This window comes from Argentina silus (genome assembly GCF_951799395.1).
Source record: "Argentina silus genome assembly, chromosome: X".
Classification (NCBI taxonomy): domain Eukaryota; kingdom Metazoa; phylum Chordata; class Actinopteri; order Argentiniformes; family Argentinidae; genus Argentina; species Argentina silus.
The window spans coordinates 13,542,688-13,564,825 of record NC_139653.1 but is presented as its reverse complement, the minus strand read 5'-3'; the positions used below and the strand labels follow the sequence as shown (position 1 = coordinate 13,564,825).

Below are 22,138 nucleotides of genomic sequence, written 5' to 3'. Positions count from 1 at the left end.
CTCTCGAGATGGACTCTCTCACACACCTCTGTCCCAAATCCACTGTCTCACAAACACATCTCTGCTCAAAGTCACCTACAGTACCTCTCCTAAATCACTTACCACCTGCTACGGTGGCTGAAACCAGTCCTTTACTGGTAATTTGAACTTTGAAACTCTGCCCTAATATAAACAATGTTGTTACCTCCTTACCAAAATCTTTGGAACGTAAACACCCTTGTTGCTCTGCAGTGCTGCAGCTCTAACAGCATGACTGACTTGCTCAGGTGGTGGTGCAGTTGTGCTTCAGACATCTGAACATCTTCAGACATCTGCTTTCACTTGCACACAGGCTTGAGTATGGCAAATGTAACTCCCTAAACCTGCACATATGATTATGTCTTTTGAAGATAATCATCGGTAATGTTATTAAATAAAGACATTTTATTTTCTCCCATGTTCCCATTTGACCAGCAGATGTCAGTGTAGATAAATATAATACATGAAAGGCCTGCTCCCCTGCGACTAGCCCCTCTTCATTAAGCTCTTTTCCTATGCTTTCTTCCTGTTTACCTGACTGTAGTTGCCGACTGGCTGGTTGTCAGAAGCATGTTGGCGATTCAGAGACAAATGTCTATCTCCCCAGTCAAGCCACGCAGGCAGAGGACACGCATGTGACACGGTCCTGTAATAGTTGTGAGTGACAGTAGTCTCGGTAAGTGCTTTAGCTACATACATGCGAGCAATGTCAGATTAATCAACTTGATGCCATTGCACTGTATTTCAGTATGACTGTACGCTCCTTCGTCTTCTCTTTCCTCGCCTCCAACCTGACAGAATAGTAGCTCCGACGCGACACTCCATATAATTGAGATGCATTGTCGGTGGTATTGGCTTGTCGGAGCTTGATATTATGCACCGCAGTGTGGGGTCAATTAATTAATTAATTAGTCGACTAATTGGCCCTAGTAACCATCATTTAATCGATTACCAAAAACTGATCCCAAGTCTTGGATCCCTGGTGTCCCCTAAGATTCGTATGATCCTTCCCACACAGTTGCAGACAATAAAGAAACTTTTCTAGGAGTAGATTGGGTGTGTCTGCACATGACAGGCCTACTTGTATATTATTTTTTAAAATTCAGTTTTTTGGTGGCAGAAGTGTAGGCTATTTTTGTGAAGAGCATAAAATCTCCCTGAGTTTTTTATGTAACCACATTTCCCCAAAATTCTGCTAAATACCTGCTCCAAATTAAGATTCAAATATGTCTGCAGAAAGAGTGCTATCCTATGATACCTTGAGTTTGAAAATATCTCTCTTGTTTGTTGAGCAACAGTAAGTGAAATGGATTCCCGCTGATAACAGAATGACTGTATGGGTCCCCTAAAGAAATGCATAATTTCTGGATTTGAATGTCATTCTTTACATTATGACACAAAGTTAGAGATACACAATAGACACTCTCATCAATATAATAATGTTTATTTTTTTTGATCAACTTATATAAATCTTAAAAAGGGTAATTGATAAAAAAAAACTCACATAACACAAGAAACATAAATCTGCCTTTGAAACTCCTGATTTAATGTTTTTGTCATGTAATGGTTTAATTTAATGGCATTTGTGGTTCTCGGTGTCCTTTTTTTCAATATACCAAAAGAAATTTCACATTTTGGTCCTCATGGGTCCTTTTACACAGAACTGCCCTTTGTTAAACTTTGCTATCAAGGGTTTATGTTTGCCATACATTTGAAAGTGAAAAATCTACTCCCAGCATCATTGGGGGATTTACTCCAGTGAACATTGCATGATAAACCCGAATTCCTGTTTGCAATCCAACCGTGGGCAACCTTGGCAGGGTCTACAGTATTATTCCACCACTGGTCAAATCTTTGATAAGAAATAGGAAATCATCTTGAAAAGATTCCTTTTAAGAGGATATTCCTGTTTTTATTTTGTGGTTCGCAGAGTGATATGTGGGTAGAGCGTTGAGAAGGACTCTAGAAACCCTCCAATACAGGAATATCCTTTACTTCCATACTCTGACTTTGCAAGTCAAATGCTGTAATCTTTTACTTTATACACACACACACACACACACACACACACACACACACGTGCTGTGTGATTCCCATCTGGGTGGATTGTTCTTTTTTTCTTTTTTTTAGCAGAACCTGTATTCATTGATAAGTCCAATCTCAGTTTAAAGGTCCACAGTTCTCTCCTGGATCACTGATATGAATGTAACTGCCTAGTTGTGTAATGTGTACTTGAGTCTGCTGTTCAATGTGTAGGCCTACCTCTATCAGTGGTTGTAAGCAGCAGGAGGGTTTATTCAGCTGTTAGTCCTGCCTCTATGGGTTCAGGCACTCAGCTGTGGTGAGCTGGCTGTTATCAGCAGGTTAAAGGTCTGTGGGGAGGATGATGGAAGGATGTTTCACTAGTAGCTAAAGCCTTCAGCCACAGAGGAAAAGCTGAGGTTCTGACTGAGTTCTGTGGTAATGTTTACAGTTTTTTACATAGCTATCTTATCATTGTCGCAATTCTAACATTCTAGATGCATATATAGCTAGCCCCTGGCTTAGCAGTGCGTATGCATGGTGATACACTTAAATAAGTAGGCTATTCTTATTCTGTTACTTCGTGTATAGGCTGGCTCTCTAAAGAACTCTGACCGAGACTGAGAGAGAATGGCACTGACAGTACTGTTGCTCTCTGTATTGATTGCAAGAGTGCATCTTTAGTGGCTTGGCTACTGCATTGCTGTTTGTTTATTCACTTGCAACAATGACAAACACGCAGTGCCTTCATCAGTAAACTGTCAAAGACTTCAATTTGGATTGGGTTAGAGTTTAGAGTGGAGTTTGGTCAGTTTGTTTTGATAAAGCCAGTAAGCTGTGGTCCAGTGCCCTGGGTATTACAGACTACAACACCCTACTGTAACTGTCCTGACTGAATTTGATAACGGTAAGAATATGATCACCATAGTGTTACCTTAGTGACTAGCAAAATGTGTCAGGCAGCTCTTAACAAGGCAGCAGATTAATTCTCTGAGAGTTTACAGACCCAGATTACACAGTGAAACACAATGTGTGAGTCTTTAATCTGAGTCTTTCTAAATTATGTCATTGTCATGTTGTTTCTCTCTCTCTCTCCTCCCCATCTCCCTCTCTCTCTCTCTGTCTCTCTCTGTCTCTCTCTCTCTCTCAGTGGGAGGTATGGCGCCCTCCCAAGTGAGTGTGAACAGCTGGAGCTGTAAGCAGGTCGCCAGGTGGTTGAGAGAGGAGGGCTTTGCAGAGTATGTGGAGCTGCTGTGTACTCAGCACCGCCTGGACGGTGCCAGCCTGCTGGCCCTGACGGAGGCTGACCTGCGAGAACCCCCGCTTGGCCTCAGCGTCCTGGGGGATATCAAACGCCTGGCCCTGGCCCTCCGACGCCTCCAGAGACAGAACCAGGCCCTGCTGGAGGAGCTGGGCCTCAGGCCCATTGAAGGGCTTTCTGCTGGGGGCATGCTGCTAGGTGCTGCAGGGGGGGACTGGGGGTGTAATGGTACTGACAGGCGATGTAACAGAGGTGAACGTTTGTGTAATGGGACTGAGCTGCGTCTGAGGAACTGTGAAGGGTCTGGGGCAGGACTCGGGTCAGGAGGGCTGCAATGCCACACCCACTCAAACGGGCAGTGTCGTCAGCACCTAGCGGGTCGTCTGGACCCGGAGCTGTGGAAGACAGTCATCAGCTCCGTCTACGTCATGTTCGTGTTCGGCTTTACCTCTTTCATCATGGTGATTGTTCACGAGCGCGTCCCGGACATGAGGACATATCCACCACTACCAGACATCTTCCTTGACAGGTGTGTATTAATGCTTTCCTAGTCATTACCTCACTAAAAGCATTGGTTAGGGTTAGGGTTATTAAGCATGGCCTAGTAGGAGTTCCCAACGTACAGTATTTCTTATCAGTCCATTCCTTTTAAATCTAAACAAGTCTTGGCCTGTCACACAACTCCTGAGTGTTTCTAGACGACACTTTACCCAGTAGAAGAGGTTGACATAAATGTATGCACATGTTTCTTGCTCCCTCTGACAGTGTTCCCAGAATCCCTTGGGCGTTTGCGATGGCAGAGGCTTGTGGTCTGATTCTGTGTTACATCTTCCTACTGGTGCTCCTCCTCCACAAACACAGGTACAGTATTACAGTAGTGCCTCTCCACATACAGTATACACTATTACTGCTTACTCCACAAAATAGGATACGACTGCAACTGCTACAGTACATAAACACAGGTACTTCTAACCCCCCCCCCCCCCCCACACACACACACACACACAATTTCTCTGTTAACACAGTGAGGCGCTGTGCTCACATAAACATGATGGAATGAGCCTAGAAGACCAGGTTATACATTAAGGGTACATACATTATTATGGGTTCATTATTGTAAAACATTGTTATTTCATTCTCTCTCAGGTCGATCCTGTTCAGGCGTCTATGCTCTCTGATGGGGACAGTGTTTATGCTGCGCTGTGTCACCATGTTTGTCACCTCCCTCTCCGTGCCTGGACAACATCTACAGTGCTCCAGTAAGGTGGGACACACACACAAACACACACACACACACACACAAGCATACAAGTATACATTATCATTAGATAAGGATAGAGTTGACAGTGTTGTTAAAGTCGCTCATTGACATGAGTCAGCACTGCTGTTGTATGAATGGTAGGTATGGATAAAGATTTGACCTTGGCATATGGTACATCTCTCATGTCTATCTGTCTGTTAGATGTATGGTGATACCTGGGGCAAGGTGCAGAGGGCGCTGGCAATCTGGAGTGGTTTTGGGATGTCACTGACAGGCGTCCACACCTGTGGAGATTACATGTTCAGTGGACACACCGTAGTAATCACAATGCTCAACTTCTTCGTCACTGAGTGTAAGTGTTTGTGCTCGTGTGTGGTTTTATCACATAATGAGTGTGTGCAAGTGTGTGCTTTCATCACAGTGTGTATAGGTTAGAGGTTAGGCTGTACTGTATATTAATGCTATCACTCTCTCCTTCAGATACTCCACGGAGCTGGAATCTGATCCACACCATCTCCTGGGTGTTGAACCTGTTTGGGATCTTCTTCATCTTAGCGGCCCATGAACACTACTCCATCGACGTGTTTATAGCCTTCTACATCACCACACGCCTGTTCCTCAACTACCACACTCTGGCCAACACCCGGGCCTACCAGCACAGCCGTCGCGCACGCATCTGGTTCCCCATGTTCTCCTTCTTTGAGTGCAATGTCAACGGGTCAGTACCAAACCAATACCACTGGCCCTTCAGCAGACCTGCATTCATGAGGACTCTCATTGGTTAGAGAGAGAAAGAAAGAGAGAGAGAGAGAGTGTGTGTGTGTGTGTGTGTGTGTGTGTGTGTGTGTGTGCGTGTGTGCGCGTGTGCGTGCATGCGTTTGTATGTGTATGAGAAGACTAATCGGCTGCTTTGGGCGTGATAACACATGCACATTTCCTGGTATCCATTTATGACATCTGGGCTGTTCTGAAAATGATTCCAAACCAATACTGTATGGCTCTTAATTGTGGGCCAAGTGGTGCTGGTTGAGAGACCCTGATTAGGGCCTTACTCAAGACTTAAGTATAAGGACTTCATTCTGAATCATCACAGGTTTTTTTTTGTTCATGTTGTGAGTTAATGGCTTAATGTTTAGAGCTGCATCTATCACCTTCATCTCAATCAGGGTTTCTGTAACTTCCTCTTTTCCTCTGTTCGAGTTTAAGGTTAGGGAGGAGGGGTTCACTGTCAATCATCTCCAGCAGGATTAGGGTTAGTCCTGTTTCACTTGTTTTTTGGATAATCATTGTTCATAGCCAGTTTGTGTTGTAAAACAAATATATAGTCTTTTGGCTATAGAACAAATATACGGTTTTAAATTATAGGACAAATATACTGTATTTTTGGTTATTTGGTACCTGTAGTGTTTAGGTTGGGTCACGTTTCGATACCATTGGGACAATTATTACCCTGATTCAAACTCCAACATGAAAATGAAATTCCCAGGGAATCAATCTAATCTTTTAAAGTATTGTTCTGTTTTGCCAATAAACCTTCAGTATTACAGAAATGCTTTTTTTTATAACAATGACATTTGGTATTGCTTTATTTATGATTTTGTATTGGCTATTGATGAGGGTATGTGAATGTGCTTGTAAAATGGAATAATGGAAACGAGTCAATAGACCAGCGGTACATGTTTAAGCTTCAGTCCCATAATGCCCTGGGAGGGAGCTGAACATTCACTCAGTATGGAGGCAAACTGGGACAACGGTCTGTCAGTCTAACGGCCACGTAGAGGATGTGCTCCACTCACCCATTTTATTTATTTTTTTGTCTTAATTTATAAAAAATACAGTTTCATAGTAAAAAAAAAAAATTATTGACATGTATTTGCAATGCAAAACCATTTTCTTTGCCTTTTGGCTGAGCAATAAAAGTTTGCAAAGGAGCACTCCTAAAATGTCAGTTTCATGTGTGGCTTTTTATTTTATTGTGACCTTGTCTCGCATAGATTAGCTTCTGTTTAGTCTGCATACCGCTGCTGGGTAACATCAAATTGCGAAATGTGGGCTTTTGTATTCATATCAGAGTCATCATGGCTGGTCAGGAAAGCTTAGATTGGAAGAATGTCCTCAGGTGTGTGTCTGTTTACAGGAAATGTAGCAATATTGCAGTAAATGTTTATTTAGCTAGTCTACAGATACACATATGAGTTGGGGTTATGAGACACAACCCTACCTGCCACAACCTCTCTTGTAAATACAGACATTCTTTCAAGTGGGCTAAAGTTAATTTCTCATGGTTATCTTTTACAATAATGTGTATTTGACCTATATGACTTTTATGTATTCTTCAAACCCTGCCTTAAACAAATATAAGGCAATAATCACATCCCACTCTCAGTGATAGGGATACGTATGTAGAAGGAGAGAGTGGATGAATGAAAGTATGATGGGCGTACAGCTGGATATGAAGCCTGTGCCCAGGAGACATGAAACATTTCATCTTTGATTCACACTAGGATCACACTGTTCTCAGCATGGTATGTACCCTGTGTTTCCCCTCAATGGTGTATCATTGGTGACAATAAGGGATAGATTTAGGTTGGGCAGAGGTTTGGTTCGGTGGAAGGTGGTCACATCAATTAAACAATCAATCAATAGAATTGTATTTGTATACTGTAGCTGTCCTTGAGAGGAACTGGGCTCAGAGGGACCACATTAAAACATTTTGTGGAGTGGAAGTGTATATGTGTATCCCAGGGTCCTCTCCTCCGTGCAGTTGTGTGGCGAGCTGACTGCTTCTTCCAAGACCTGCCAGTCAAACACATCAAGATCATCTAGCAGTGCTATGCAAGCGCAGTGTGAGGAAGTTTTCTCTTTGTTTGATCAGAACTGGGATGGATGAGCATTGTAGATGTGGATTACAGTGTCTGTGTGTGATATCTATAGGTTTTCAGAATAAGAATGGTGTAATGAAGGCTGTGTGTGTGTGTGTGTGTGTGTGTGTGTGTGTGTGTGTGTGTGTGTGTGTGTGTGTGTGTAGGGTGCATGGATAAGGATGGCGTGCAGCATGCGTTTGGTTCTAAATGGGTAAAGGACTGCTACGAGTGCTCCTGCAATAAGGAGGATGGCATCGGCTGCTGCAGCAAGTAAAATGCCTTTACCTTTATACATCTATCTATCTCTCTGTGGGGGGACATGCAGCGTTCGGCCTGTAGAGGGAGCTACAGGACCGTGGCCACGGTTATGTCGGCGAGGCTCCGTTGCACACCTGTTACAAATGAAGCCACGGTTCTGTAGCTCCCTCTACAGGCCGAACGCTGCATGTCCCCCCACACTCTCTCTCTCTTTCTCCCTCTCTTTCTCCCCACCTCTCACCAAACTGTACCTCTCTCCCTGTCTTGTCCCTGTGTCAGGATCCCAGACCCATCCCAGGTGGATGTTCCTGCTGAGTCTAAGCTGGTTGTGAATAAGGAGACCTGCTCTGCCAAGGTGGTACACAAGTCTGACAGGACCAAGGATTGTGATCCTGTTAAAGCAGATTGACAGCAGTCTACTGCTCATAGTTCAGAATGATTTGGAATTAATATCCTTATTATATTTATCATCATCTTTATTATTGTCTCATGAAAACTCAAAGCTGCTGTAATATACCAGAATTTCCCAGAAGTGATGTCCCTACATGCATAGAAACAAGTGATATGAAATAAAATTCATAGTGCATTTGATAGGTTGTCTGTCTCTGTGTCTCTGTGTTATAATACAATTCTGTTAGTTGGGAGAACCTTTCTGTGATGGATGGTTTGAAAATGTGATTAAATATTTGGCAATTAAGCTGTAGACTAGTTCAGTGGTGTGTGTGTGTGTGCGTGTGTGTGCATGCATGCGTGTGTGTGCATGCGTGTGTGTGCATGCGTGTGTGTGCATACGTGCGTGTGTGTGTATGTGTGTGTGTGCATGCGTGTGTGTGTGTGTGGACCTCCCTCAGACTGACATTCATTCCTCTCTGAGATGTCGTGCTTCTTTTTCACCACAGTGCAGCAGTAGAGATCATAGTTGGTTCAGGGACTAGCTACAATCCAAATGTTTTTGATGTGAGCTCTCCCTCAGGTCCTTCTGTCTCTTTCACACACACTCACACTCACACACACACAATGGAGAGAGTGGCAGTCTGTTCTCACACCTTCTCCCATTGCTGTGTATCACACACTCTGAAGTCTTCTGTATCAGACTAGTACAGTGGCTGTGGGAAGAAATCTGTCTCGGGAGCATCACTGCCACAGCCCAGGTGAGTGACTTTCTCTTTTTTACCTTTCCTATTGTCTTGTTCTTTACCTTCCTTACTGCTTTATCCAAATATTCAGCCTCACAATTACTACTTTAGTCTCTATCAGTAAATCTCCCAAAGATTAGAGTTTCTGTGTTCAGAGATGACACACTTACAGAGGTGAATAATGTATTGCATTAATAGGTATAGCAACTCTCCAGGTGCTACATTGAGGGGGAACCCACCTAATCCATCCCATCTGTGTGATATAAGCAATTATATTCTGAAATGTTTTGATTCAGCCAATCATTACCTTTCGCAGTTACTTAGTTGTAATGTCTGTTTTATGATCACTTACATTCTTGTTTATTTTGTCTGAGTGTCCAGATGTGCAAGTGTTTCACATCAATGTATATTTCACTGCTATTTTGATATCATTTAGATTCAGTGTATGCTATGCAGGTGCACAATACATGAACTAACCAGTGCAGCCGAAATCACTGAACCGTTTCAAAACCTTGATTTTTGTAGACTTCTCTATAAAACCATTGATGTTTCAGATTACTCTGTGTATTCTGATGAAAGCAATGACAACTGAAATACCTGATTTTACAAAGACCTCATTAAAGATTTCCAAGTGAACGAGCGTTGTGCCCTTTCAGAAGAAGATCTCAAAGGTTTGTGTGAGTCGGTGTCTCTCGGCTCTCACCCTCATGGCAGACTTACTGTGTAGGATTGTATGTCTAGTTTAGACAAGATTATTTGTGATTTTGTACTGCTGTTTAAGTGCCTTTGGATGGTCTCTGCCACTAAACCCTGCGATATTACTACACAGGCGCACACACACACGCACGCACGCACGCACAGATCTTCAAGTTATGGAGGTGAGGGCTAAGGAAAGGAGTGTTTTGGGTCTCATGTGTAAGGTGTACTGTAATGAGGACAATAACCCAGCAAGACTCTCTCTCAGATGACTTTTCTGAACTGGGATTGGCTGTGTGATCTTTCCTCTGACCGTACAGGGTCTCCCTGCAGGGTCAGGTCACAAGGGTCGCTTGCTAGGCCACGACACTGATGTGCAGGTTGCCATGGCATCAAGGCAAATTCAGACCAATCTGGAACAGGAGATCAGAGTTCCATACTGTAACTGTTTCTAATTCCTTCCTTATCAGAACTGTCACTAGGCTCACACTGGGCAAGATTGCCTGCAGTTGTCAAACACACATACACACCTGTGTAAGGAACGGAGTTTAGAGATTGCATCTACGGGCTTCTGCATCTGAGCTGAGATATACTGAACCCAGGGTGATTTAGCATTGAATATGAAGGTGTTCTAGAAACATATGAGACCTTAGCAGGAACTAAATGTTTCTGGAAATCATAATGAATATCTAATATCTAATATCTAATTGGAAATGTAATTCCTTCTTAAGCCATTATTATGTTACCATTATATATTATGGAGTTGTGATTGTGGTGGGGGGCCCCGCCATCTTTTGCTTAGGGCCCTATAATTGGTTAAGCCGGCACTGATTGCACCCATACAGTGAGCTCCATAGTTAAAGGAAGTTGTTTAGACAATTCCTGGATCTTTTGATATAATTTGTTTCTAATCCTCTTAAATGCAGTTATTTATTGTCTCTCTCTCTGTCTCAGGATCATGATAAAAATTGCACTTTGTTTTGTGGGCTTTGCTTTACATGGCTGGCTTTATGCTAAGAGCAACTCTGAAGTTTTGATTTACTCCCTCTTTTGTGAAATCAGAGACACTTTCAAAGTAGTCCCATTCCCCCCCAGAGTAAGCTGCTTGAATAACTTAAGGTAACCCTTTATTTTACAACCCTGTTTCAGCTTTACCCAGTATTTACGAAGAAACAGTTTGGTAACTACAGTGTGTGGCAATGAGGGGTACTTTCTGGTACTGACCTCAATAAACTCAGCACCATTGGTACTCAGCACCACCTGGCACTAAATGGCACATAGTGTAGTGGTGTTTAGCTAGTGAATCTAAGCTAGCATAATTACAGTAATATGCAATTATTAGGAAATAACACTTTTACCTAGTCCTTAATAAGTAAGGACTTGCTTAATACCAGGAAAATAAAGGGTTACCAAAGTGAATCCACTGATATAAGATTGCCTTCACAAGCCCACAGAATAGAGAGAATAACTCCTGTAGGAAGAGAGGCACTATTAGAGATCAATTCACACATTCTCTGCTCATCTTCTGGTGGTAGAAGACCATTTCCCCACTGGTAGAGTGGTAGAGGGCTCTTCACTGGGTATTGCCATTGTGCCCATACCCCCTAGTGAGCAAGGAGAAAGGAGGAGAGGGGCAGAGAGGAGAGAATAGGAACAGAGGAGCAGCAGGATGGGTTTTCTCAGACTAGGGGGGTCAGGTCACATTGTCCCCCATTCTGCAGAGATGTGTTAAATCCATTGTTAGCTTTGTTAGATCTGATAAACATGAGAACATGGCAACCGGAAAGTGGAATTAATTAAATCTAAATTCGTCATATGGTTGAGTTTCTTCACACTCCATTGTGGCCTATTAGTCGGTCTTCTAAAAAATGTGTCATACAGGTAGCTGGTCCCGCTGTGATAATTATTCCTCCTCCTCTCCAGGACATTTACATTCATGGCATTTAGCAGACGCCTTTATCCAAAGCAACTTACAACAAATACATTTGTCTAAGTAAGTGAATCATCTATCCATCAGTCATCATAAGAAAAAGTAATCTATGCTAGGACCATTGGCAGTCACAATGCTAGATTTATTTACAGTAGAGAAACTGTACAGGGGGGTAGTGGGAATGAAGAGGTCTTTCGGAGAGACAGTTAAGATGTAGCTTGAAGAGATGGTTCTTCAATCTACAGCAGAATGTAGGTAATGACTACAGTCCTGACAGCAGTGGGAAGCTCGTTCCACAAGCGAGGTGCCAGGGTCTTGAATCTGATGCAAGCTGCTACCAGGAGCCAGTGAAGGGTATAAAGGAGGGGGGTGACATGGGAGAATTTGGAGAGATTGAACACCAGACGGGCGGCAGCATTCTGGATGAGCTGCAGAGGTCTGATGGCAGAGGCCGGGAGCCCGGCCAAGAGTGCGTTGCAGTAGTCAAGGCGAGAGATCACAAGTGTCTGGACCAAGAGTTGTGCTGCTTCTCTGGTGAGGAATGGACTTATCCTTCTGATATTGTAGAGGAAGAATCTACAGGAGCATGCTGTCGCTGTGATGTTCGCCACACAGGATAAGTGGTTGTCAAGGATCACCCCAAGGTTCTTGGCTGTCTGGGAGGAGGCCTTGGAGAATTCTTGGAGAGGGCAGGCTTTCCCCGGGAGGAAGAGCAGCTCAGTCTTGTTGAGCTTGAGGTGGTGGGTTGACATCCAAACAGAAATGTCTGCAAGAGACATGTGTTGCCACCTGTGAGTCAAAAGGGGGGGAAAGAGAGAAAGAGTTGAATGTCATCTGTGTAGCAGTGGTAAGAGAAACCATGTGAGGAAATTACTGAGCCAAGAGATTTGGTATAGATGGAGAACAGTAAGGGCCCTAGGACAGAGCCCTGGGGGACCCCAGTGGTGAGGGCTCATGGAGAGGACAGCGCAGTGGGTTTGGGAGGAGTGTTAGCATTGTTGGCGAGAGGTAGAGAGAAAGAGCTGCTAATGTCATCAACCTTCTTTTCAAAGTAGGTGACAAAGTAATCCGCAGACATGGAGGAGGGAGGAGGGGGAGGAGGTGAGTTGAGGAGTGAGGAAAATGTGGAGAAGAGTTTCCTTGGGTCAGAGGCCGAGGATTGAATTTTGGAATGGTAGTAAGAAGCTTTAGCAGTTGATGCAGATGAGGTGTAGTTGAGGAGAGAGAGAGATAAGGTTTTAGGTCACCAGGGAGGCCGGTTTTTCTCCATTTCCTCTCAGCTGCCCGGAGCCCTATTCTATACACTTGCAGGGTTTCAGACAGCCAAGGAGTGCATGGAGAGGATCATGCTGGCCTTGAGGTCAGTGGACAGAAAGAGTCGAAGGATGAGGAAAGAGTGGACATGAGGGTGGAGGAGGCTGCCTCAGTGGATAGAAGGGAGAAGGATTCAACAGAGGGTAGGGAGGATAAGACAGAATTTTTCAGGAAGAGAGAGCGGTAAGGGAGAGGGTATGCAGGTTGCGACGAGAGGATACAGTGTGGGGAGAAGGATACAAAATGATGATCAGAAACTGGAAGAGGGGTAACAGTAAGGTTGGAGGTATGGGAGGATCTGATGAAGGTCGAGCTGATTGCCCGCCTTATGAGTCAGAGGAGATTGGGACAGGATAAGGCTGAAGGTCAAGTACTCCAGACGAGTGAAGCTTCTCTGACTGAATGTTGAAGTCACCCAGTAGTGAGAGCGGTGTGCTGTCCTCAGGGAAGAAGCTGAGAAGGACATCCATCTCATCTAAGAAGTCGCCAAGCTGACCTGGTGGACAGTAGATAACGACAATGTGAAGTTTGAAAGGGAAGGTGACAGAAACAGCATGGAATTCGAAGGTGGATATGGACAAGTGTGACAGGGGAAGGACATTATGTGACCACGTAGGAGAGATGAGGAGTCCTGTGCTTCCCCCTCGACCAGAGAGTCTAGGGCAGGGGTCTCAAACTCGCGGCTATTCGACGATATTTTGTGGCCCCCTACTTGACATCAAAGTTTAGTGTTAGTGCAGCCCGCACGTTTTTCTCACACACACCTTTTTGCCAGGTCGTTGCCCTGGGCGTTTTATATATTTTTTTATCACTTATGGGCTACCATAGCTCAGGCTCGTGACAGCTTCCGGTGGTGTTTGTTGACAAGTTAGCCAACGCGAATTAGCAACGTTAGTCACTTGGTTGAAACGTGATTCTGGAGTGACACCAAGTGGAAGGAAAATATATCCTGTCACCCAGTGCAAGGTACAGAGGACTTAGGAAATGGGCGGACTCAACAAGAGTAATCAGTGACCTAATAAAGACAGCAGAGTGTTGCAATAGGAACGGGAAAAGAATTACATGGATAGCAAATAGCATGAGATGGGCGGCATGAACAAAAGCTAAATGGTGGTTAGAACCTGAATATTATAAAGAAGAAGTTATAGATTATTATTACAAGAGAAATAAAGAAAAGGAAAAAGGACAGATATGTGCGATCGCAAAAGAAAACAAATTTACCAAGAACAATTTAATCAAAAAGAGCAAGAAATTAAAATACATAAAACATGAGACAATGCACTTGATGTTAAGAATTAAGACAAGTGGAGTAACATGGACACCAGAGTTAGCTCAATGGTATCCAGGGAGATTTGGTAGAGCAGAAGGATGTGTAGGATGTAAACAAAAAGAAGAAAATCTAGATCACTTTATTTATGAATGTGAAAGGTATAAACACCTGAGAGAGAACACGATTGATAAATTGAATAATGATAAGAAAAACGAAGTGCTCAAAAAAGCTATGAACAATGATAAAGTTTTCAAATCCCTCTCAGAATATATAGAAAGAGCATACTAAATAATATCCCAAATACTCAGGTATTGGGATAAAAACATGTAAATATATCACAATGGAAAGCCCGCCTTAAGGGTGCCCAAAGCGCTGTAAAAGTGTATGGTAGGCAGAAGCCAAAGCATTGATAGTAGTTTTTTTTATTAACTTGATGCTGCCCAGCCTCACCCAGACTCTATCTCCAGCGGCCCCCAGGTAAGTTGAGTTTGAGACCCCTGGTCTAGGGGAATGAGAAAAGGAGTAGGTATGAGAGAGGGCTGCCAGAGTATCTGTGTTTTCCAGTGTAATCCATGTCTCTGTGAGTGCAAGGAAGTGGAGGGACATGAAACAGGCGTAAGCTGAGATAGCCTCTGCTTTTCGGACCGCTGACTGGCAGTTCCAAAGTCAGTTGAGCATGGTGGGTCGATTAGATTGGAATGGTTGCGAGTGGAGGTGTAGCGTCGATATGTCCTCCTGAGGGATGAAATAACAGGAATGGGGAGAAAGCACATTGTGATATTTGCCGGTATAGAGATAGGGTTTGTGGGCGATACAAGATGTAGGTAGCGCTCAATACACACAGAGTAGTGGAAAAAGAACCAAATAGAATAAAAAATACTTAGTAGTTTGGCCTTCCTTTCAGGCCTTCCTCAATGGACTCCACAGATTGACTCCTTCGTCTTCGTGTCAGGAGGCTGTCGCTCTTTGACCTTCAAGATAGAAATGCAGATTCTGAATTGCTGATGACTAGCAGGGTTGCAGCCCCTCCCACCTAACGATCAGTTAACAACCAGACAGGTTTCACCACTCAATTCCAAATGTATTTAGTCCTAGCGCAAGGTGAGTAGTAGAATAGTTTCAGGCCCTCCCACTGGAGATTGACAGCCCCCTCCTTTATACCCTTCACTGGCTCCTGGTAGCAGCTTGCATCAGATTCATCTTCTCCGGGCAGGACTGGTGATAAATTTGATCATAATGCCTCTCTATCTCCACCTTCTCTCAGATGTGCGTCAGCAGGGGGCTGTGTTGACACCGGAGGCTGATACTGGGAGGCCAATGACTCTGGGCTCCTGCTGAGGTGCCCTGGCAGGGGAGCATCATGAGCCAATCCCTTCCCTTTAATGGGAGCCTTCCCCTCCCCTGTAACATGTCCCTGACGTGGGATGAGTGGGGTAGGAATAGGAGCCAGTCTCTGATGGTGGATGAGTTAAGTGGGAACAAGAGCCAGTCCTTAGACTCCTTTGTACTGGGGGAGACTGAGCGGTGCCATATGTCCCCTGCTCTGACGGTGTGCCTGGTAGTGTGTTACTGTGTAACCATGGTGCTGGGGCTGGTGGGGAACTCCTGTCTGATCGGCATCATCACTCGCCGCAAAGAGAGAGCCAATGTCACCAGCATCCTCATCGCCAACCTGTCAGTCTCAGACATCCTGGTGTGTGCCTTCTGCCTCCCCTTCACAATCACCTACACGCTGATGGACCACTGGGTGTTTGGGGCTGTGCTCTGCAGACTGGTGCCCTTCATCCAGTGTGTGTCTGTGACAGTGTCTGTTCTCTCTCTGGTGCTCATCGCCCTGGAGAGACACCAGCTGATCATTAACCCTTCAGGGTGGAAACCAAGCATCTCACAGGCCAATGTGTCTGTGGTTCTCATCTGGATACTTGCCTGCTTCACCTCCCTGCCATTCCTAGCTTTCCACCTGCTCACCAATGAGCCCTACACCAGCCTGACACACCCTCAGCCCCTACCCTATACCCAGCCCCTACCTTATACTGAGCCCCAGCCTCTATCCTATACCCAGCCCCAGTCCCAGTCCTATACCCAGCCCCAGCCCCAACCCTTTTCCCAGATCTCTACCCAGCCTGAACTTCAGTCCATATCCCAGCCCTCTGTTCAGCACAAGCCTTTACTCTACACCCACTCTGAGCCCTCTCCCAATCCCCACTCCTCTCCTCATCCCCAACTCTCTCCTCGCCCCCAGGCCTCTCCCAATCCCCAACTCCCTCCTCGTCCCCAGGCCTCTCCCAATCCCCAACTCTCTCCTCGTCCCCAGGCCTCTCCCAATCCCCAACTCTCTCCTCATCCCCAGGCCTCTCCCAATCCCCAACTCTCTCCTCGCCCCCAGGCCTCTCCCAATCCCCAACTCTCTCCTCGTCCCCAGGCCTCTCCCAATCCCCAACTCTCTCCTCGTCCCCAGGCCTCTCCCAATCCCCAACTCTCTCCTCATCCCCAGGCCTCTCCCAATCCCCAACTCTCTCCTCGTCCCCAGGCCTCTCCCAATCCCCAACTCTCTCCTCGTCCCCAGGCCTCTCCCAATACCCAACTCTCTCCTCGTCCCCAGGCCTCTCCCAATACCCAACTCTCTCCTCATCCCCAAGCCTCTCCTCCTTCTCTTCACCTGGAGGTGTGCCTGGAGCACTGGCCATCCCAGCAGCAGAAGCTGGCCTACACCACCTGGCTACTGCTGTTCCAGTACTGTGGGCCTCTTCTGCTGGTGCTGGCGTGTTACATCCGGGTGTTCATGCATCTGCACCGTCGCAGGACCATGTTGGATCGAGCCAAGACCCCCGAAAACCAGCGCATGAGCCACAGCCGCCGCATCAACATCATGCTGGTTGCCCTGGTAACAGCCTTTGCCCTGTGCTGGCTGCCACTTACTGTCTTCAATGCGGTGTCAGACTGGTACCAGGAAGCTCTGCCCGTCTGCCACCACAACCTGCTGTTCTCTCTCTGCCACCTACTGGCCATGTCCTCCACCTGTATCAACCCCGTCATCTACGGCTTCCTCAACTCCAACTTCCGTCAGGAGGTGAGGGAGGCACTGTTCCACTGCCGCTGCCACCACCTGGAGGACAACTATGAGCACTTCCCCCTGTCCACCGTTCACACAGAGGTGTCCCGTGCCTCCCTGCGCCTCAACTGCAGGAACAACTCAGTCTAAATGACCAAAATCCCTAACTTCTAACTTTTAACCCTTAACACCTAATCCATAATCCTTCAGAAGAGTATATGGTGATATCATGCAGTTGCACAGCTCACAAATAACTGCAGATCAATCAATGAATAAAAGTCCTTTATCACAATTCCTCTCTTGACACAGTACAGTGCAGCTCTCCTTGAATTGATGAGCTAATTATATTATTTTGCTATGAATAATCCATCCATCAGCCAGAGATGTGAGTTCCTGCCTGGACACATATCTTGATTTGTCACTCATAGCAGCCACAGCTATGTACAAACAACACTCCCCAATAAGTATCCAATCTGTGTCAGACTCACTTATAGTACAGTAAGTTGAGAGTGATATAATTATCCAGTCTGCAGTATACCATGAGAGTCCAGTGCCATCTATTCACCTGTTTGGTGCATTTCTGTATGCAAACACATGTACATCTCTATCTATAACTCCTAACCCTTGACCCTGTTCCACCTGATTCACTCTGATAATACAGATCTTTTTCTTTCTAGTGATGTGATGTGTGACAAAATATATGTTTTTTTTGCACAAGTGCAAAATGTGTAACATTGTTTGTGATGTATTTTCCTATGAGGGACTATTTTTCCATGACTGTTTCATTGAAAACAAATGTAGTGGTATTTGTCAGTTTGATTTATTATCTATTGACGATAACTTTGAATGTGTTGGCTCAGTTGTGCATTCTGCATCAAATGTCATATTTAAATATTTTGTTATGAGGAATATTGTGTTGTTGTGAAATATTTGCGGTGTATCTAGAGAAAAGTATTGGGAAATTTTATGATTTTGTTTAATTGTTTAAATATAACATATTAGCAAGCTAAATGACTGTGCAAGATGGATAGGCCTACACTTAGTTTAGCTATGTAAGATAAGCCACAATATCTTATTTGAAGAATCATTATTGTGCTGTTAGATACTGTGAGCATCTGCCCAAACCGTATCACAATGTGTGTGTGTTGATTCTTTGATCATTGATTAAACATATGAACGCAGAAACATGAATGAAACATGAATGAAACATTAAAAGTACTATCTTGGGCCTATTCTAATGGCATTATCATATCATAAGGTGTGTTTAATGATAATGTTGAAAAGTACACCATGCATTTAATCACATAAAGTTACCTGGTTCATTATTCATAATTCTCAGCTCTGATCCTCCACCCTACAGCTTGCTCTCATGAATACACATGGCGATCATTTAACCGGTTCGGCCCCCACCTCCCGCCTCCCGCCTCCGTCCACTGAAGTCACAGTTAATTTAGCCACTGTGTGTGTGTGTGTGTGTGTGTGTGTGTGTGTGTGTGCGTGTGTGTGTGTGCATGTGTGTGCATGTGTGTGCGTGTGTGTGCGTGTGTGTGCGCGTGTGTGCGCATGTGTGCGCGTGTGTGTGCATGTGTGTGCGTGTGTGTGTGTGTGTTTGCGTGCTCCCTTCTGTTGGCACAGGAACTGAGACTGAGTTTTGCGTGGGAGGCAGTGATGGAGTAAACTAAGGGTAAAGCTGACGGGAACTCAGAGAGTTTACTTGCATTCCATCTGCACAGGCTACCATGGCTGTCCAAGCCCTGTAGTTTACTCTCATGGATAACATGAATCAGACAGATTAGATGACAGAACAGGACAGAGCATCCACCTCAAACATCCTGTCATTACCACTGCAAAACCTTACAGAAAACACACAGCATTGTTATGATACCATTTAAGCACAGCGGTCAGAGAAACTATTAAACAGCTCCAGGTTCTGAACAGGTGGTTGATTTGATACAATACTACAAATACACTCTCAGTCCAGTAGATCTCTGCCTCAATCATGAGCAGCCTGGGATAAAAATGTGGTGGTTGTCATTTCAGGCAGGCTTAATGTCTCTATCATGTTGTTCAGTGTCAGGTTTGTGTCAGAGTGCAGTTCTCCAACCTTTGCCTAAAATCTTATCATCAGGAAATGAAATGCATGTTGAATAGGTTTTAAATGTGGAGATTGACTTGGCCAGTCCACTTTTTGGCCCTGAAAAACTCTCAAGTTGCTATGGCAGTATGTTTGAAGCACTGTCCAATGAGTTTGGAGGCATTTGCTTGTACTTGGGCTGAAATGATGTTTCTGTACACTTCAGAATTCATCCTGCCAGGGCCATCAGCAGTTAAATCATCAATGAAGACAAGTATGCCAGTATTCGTGGAAGCCATACATGGCCACCATATTTCTTATTTTTGCTGTGGATATTAGGCAGTTCCTCTTGCCATTACTCTAGTACATGTTAATCTTTTTAGCAAGACGTAACCTGGCCTTCCTGTTTTTGTGGCTAACTAGTGGTTTGCACTTTGCAGTCTAGCCTCTGCAGTTCTACTGTTGAAGTCTTCTGTGGATGGTACAGTAGTCTCTGTCACATTGACGCCTACCTCCTGGAGAGTCTTCCTGATCTGTATGACAGTTGTTTTGGCGGTATTCTTCATCATCATCTTCATTCTTTAGTCATCCACTCTAGAAGTCTTCCTTGGCCTACCAAGCTTTTTGTGATTTCTGAGCTCACCAGTGCTTTCTTTCCTTTTAATGGTGTTCCAAACTGTTGATTTTGGTAGGTTTCAGCTTTGTTTCAGATTTTTTGGTCTTCATGTTGATAGACACCAAAGGTACGCAAAGTCTAGAATCAATACTAGACATTGACATCTCCTATGTCTGCACAAATGATGTGACAGAACACATAGAAAGCTGCATCATTAGTTTGACAAGTTTCGTCAAAATTGTCCAAATGGCGTTGGAGATTAAGTATGTGACACACGAACGGACAGAGGTGTGTGAACCATGAATGGACCGATCCTCAGTCCCCTCCCCGATTTCATCGTGGGGGACAAATACATTGAATTCTTGTGTACTTTTTGTAAGTATACCAAAGTACAGATTCAGTTACATGACAATAAAGTATACTTTTTGTAAGGACAATTATAATACATTCAACTAAAGTATACTAAAGTACAAGGTCAATTCCATGACAATAAAGTATACTTTTTGTAAGGACAATTATAATACATTCAACTAAAGTATACTAAAGTACAGGTTCAATGACATGACAATAAAGTATACTTTTTGTAAGGACAATTATAATACATTCAACTAAAGTATACTAAAGTACAGGTTCAATGACATGACTGTACTAAATACAACCAGTGTCTCTATTCCTCATCTCAGCAGGTAGTTTTATGTCATATTGTGACTGTACCTCAAGGCTTGCGTGCAAGACTGCAAGAGCCTTCTGTGATTTTGGATCTTCATTAGCTATGAAATCAGACAGTTTGCATTCAAGCCTTGAGGTACTGTAGGTGCACACACATTAAGCTCATTTGTATTGAAAAGCACATTTCCTTTCCCAGAGCTACAACATGTTCAGACCACCAGCAAACGCCAGAGCAGTGATCTCACACTTGTTGATAACAGGAAATGAAAAAAATTCTGGCGAAAATTCTGACCTCTCTGGGTAAGGTAGGGATTGCTTAAAAAAAAAAAAAAAAAAAAGAAAAATATATATATATATATATATATGTAATCAAAATAATCTGAAGATGTCTGACAAGAGCATGATATTACCAGAGAACCTTTATAGATATGACCTCAACTTTGGCCCCTTCATTTGAGCCATGTTCTATTTGTTCTCAGTAATGAAATGGTTTTCAGGTATTGGTATTCAAGGCAATTCTTCTTTTTTTCTTGTTCTATCTATCATTACCAAACCAATCCACCTTAATTTCAGGGTTAGGGTTAGGGTTAGGGTTAGGGTTAGGGTATCTGTTCTAAGATCACTGATGATCTTAGAACAGATACTCACTAAATTACATCTGAAAAGTATTCGTAAATAATAACGTAAGTGCATTCCTTTTTTTGAGTATACTGAAAAAAAACATAAGTGAAATAAATTACATTATCTTTATCACTCACTCTCCAGATCCAGAGAGTCTGGTAAACGTCAGATAGAAGTGTAAATACAAATCAAAGCAGAGGTAGTAAATGTTGAGACTGGTTCATATCAGTCTTTTACAAAACCTAAATGTTAGGAAATGTTATCAGATATGGCAAAGAGAAAGAATCAATCAACCCATGTTATACTGTGAATAAAACATCTGGAATGAAGGGTTCATCACTAATAATAATGAATAGTCGGTACTTCAAAGGTTTAAAGTGATAATTTAATGAAATAATAAGAATGATGATAATGTCTAAAGGATAGATTTACAGTCGGATTGTCAGACAAAATCTCTTCATTGCACCATTAGGCACATGCATCCTGTGCATGTATCCATTAGTACTTGAATATATGGATGTATTCTTCCTTTGGGAACATTGTTAGCGGTGGGGCTCATACCAGCATGTACATTTCTGCAGGCTTTCCTTATTAGTGTGTGACTTCACCTCCATAAATAAAACACTGTCCAGTTACATTTATCTTAGAACAACAGCTGAGCTTGGCTCTCTACACCACAGTAGCTGTGAATTTATTCAATATAACTAAATAATCAAACAGTAATTTATAGTTTGTGAACAAACATGTTACAGTATATAACCAACCACAATATTGTGCATGTTTCCAATCAATGTGTTTGTGACACTTGATTCTCCTGATGTTACCAGATCCCCTCCAGAGATGCTCCTGTTTGGACCACCACAGAGTGACACCGCCCCCAGACAGGCTTTTCACTTTCCTGACACTGTAATCTCACAGTGTCACAACTCGCTGCTAAGTTTAGTCATTGCAAACCTCTGTCTGGATTCTCCATCAGTCTGGCAACACGTAGGTCCACCCCCCCCCCCCCCCCCCCCCCCCCCCTCAACCAAACCTCTTCCTGCTCTGTGTGTAATAATTCTTGCCTCTGGCATTAA

General features: G+C 43.9%; 2 protein-coding genes across 2 annotated transcripts; both read left to right on the top strand.

The window, feature by feature from the left end:
* Positions 1-606: 606 nt before the first annotated feature.
* LOC310822824 (sphingomyelin synthase-related protein 1-like) lies at positions 607-6,500 on the top strand. The gene is made up of 6 exons (XM_083695345.1): positions 607-694; positions 3,191-3,830; positions 4,067-4,162; positions 4,448-4,565; positions 4,764-4,914; positions 5,043-6,500. Exons 2-6 carry the CDS (start codon positions 3,199-3,201, stop codon positions 5,345-5,347), a joined length of 1,302 nt encoding a protein of 433 aa, XP_083551471.1. The 5' UTR covers positions 607-694; positions 3,191-3,198; the 3' UTR covers positions 5,348-6,500.
* Positions 6,501-15,438: 8,938 nt separating this feature from the next.
* npy4r (neuropeptide Y receptor Y4) lies at positions 15,439-17,232 on the top strand (the record flags this gene model as incomplete). The annotated part of the gene is made up of 2 exons (XM_083694579.1): positions 15,439-16,042; positions 16,670-17,232. The coding sequence occupies 2 exons, from the start codon at positions 15,439-15,441 to the stop codon at positions 17,230-17,232; spliced, it is 1,167 nt and encodes a 388-aa protein (XP_083550705.1).
* Between the last annotated feature and the right edge of the window lie 4,906 nt (positions 17,233-22,138).

What these genes read in the sequence shown, in the direction of transcription:
- LOC310822824 (XM_083695345.1), top strand. Translation starts at nt 3,199, where the DNA reads ATGGCGCCCTCCCAAGTGAGTGTGAACAGCTGGAGCTGTAAGCAGGTC. An exon ending in ATCTACAGTGCTCCAGTAAG is followed by an intron (nt 4,566 to 4,763) that starts GTGGGACACACA and finishes TCTGTCTGTTAG; the next exon opens with ATGTATGGTGATACCTGGGG. An exon ending in CAACTTCTTCGTCACTGAGT is followed by an intron (nt 4,915 to 5,042) that starts GTAAGTGTTTGT and finishes TCTCTCCTTCAG; the next exon opens with ATACTCCACGGAGCTGGAAT.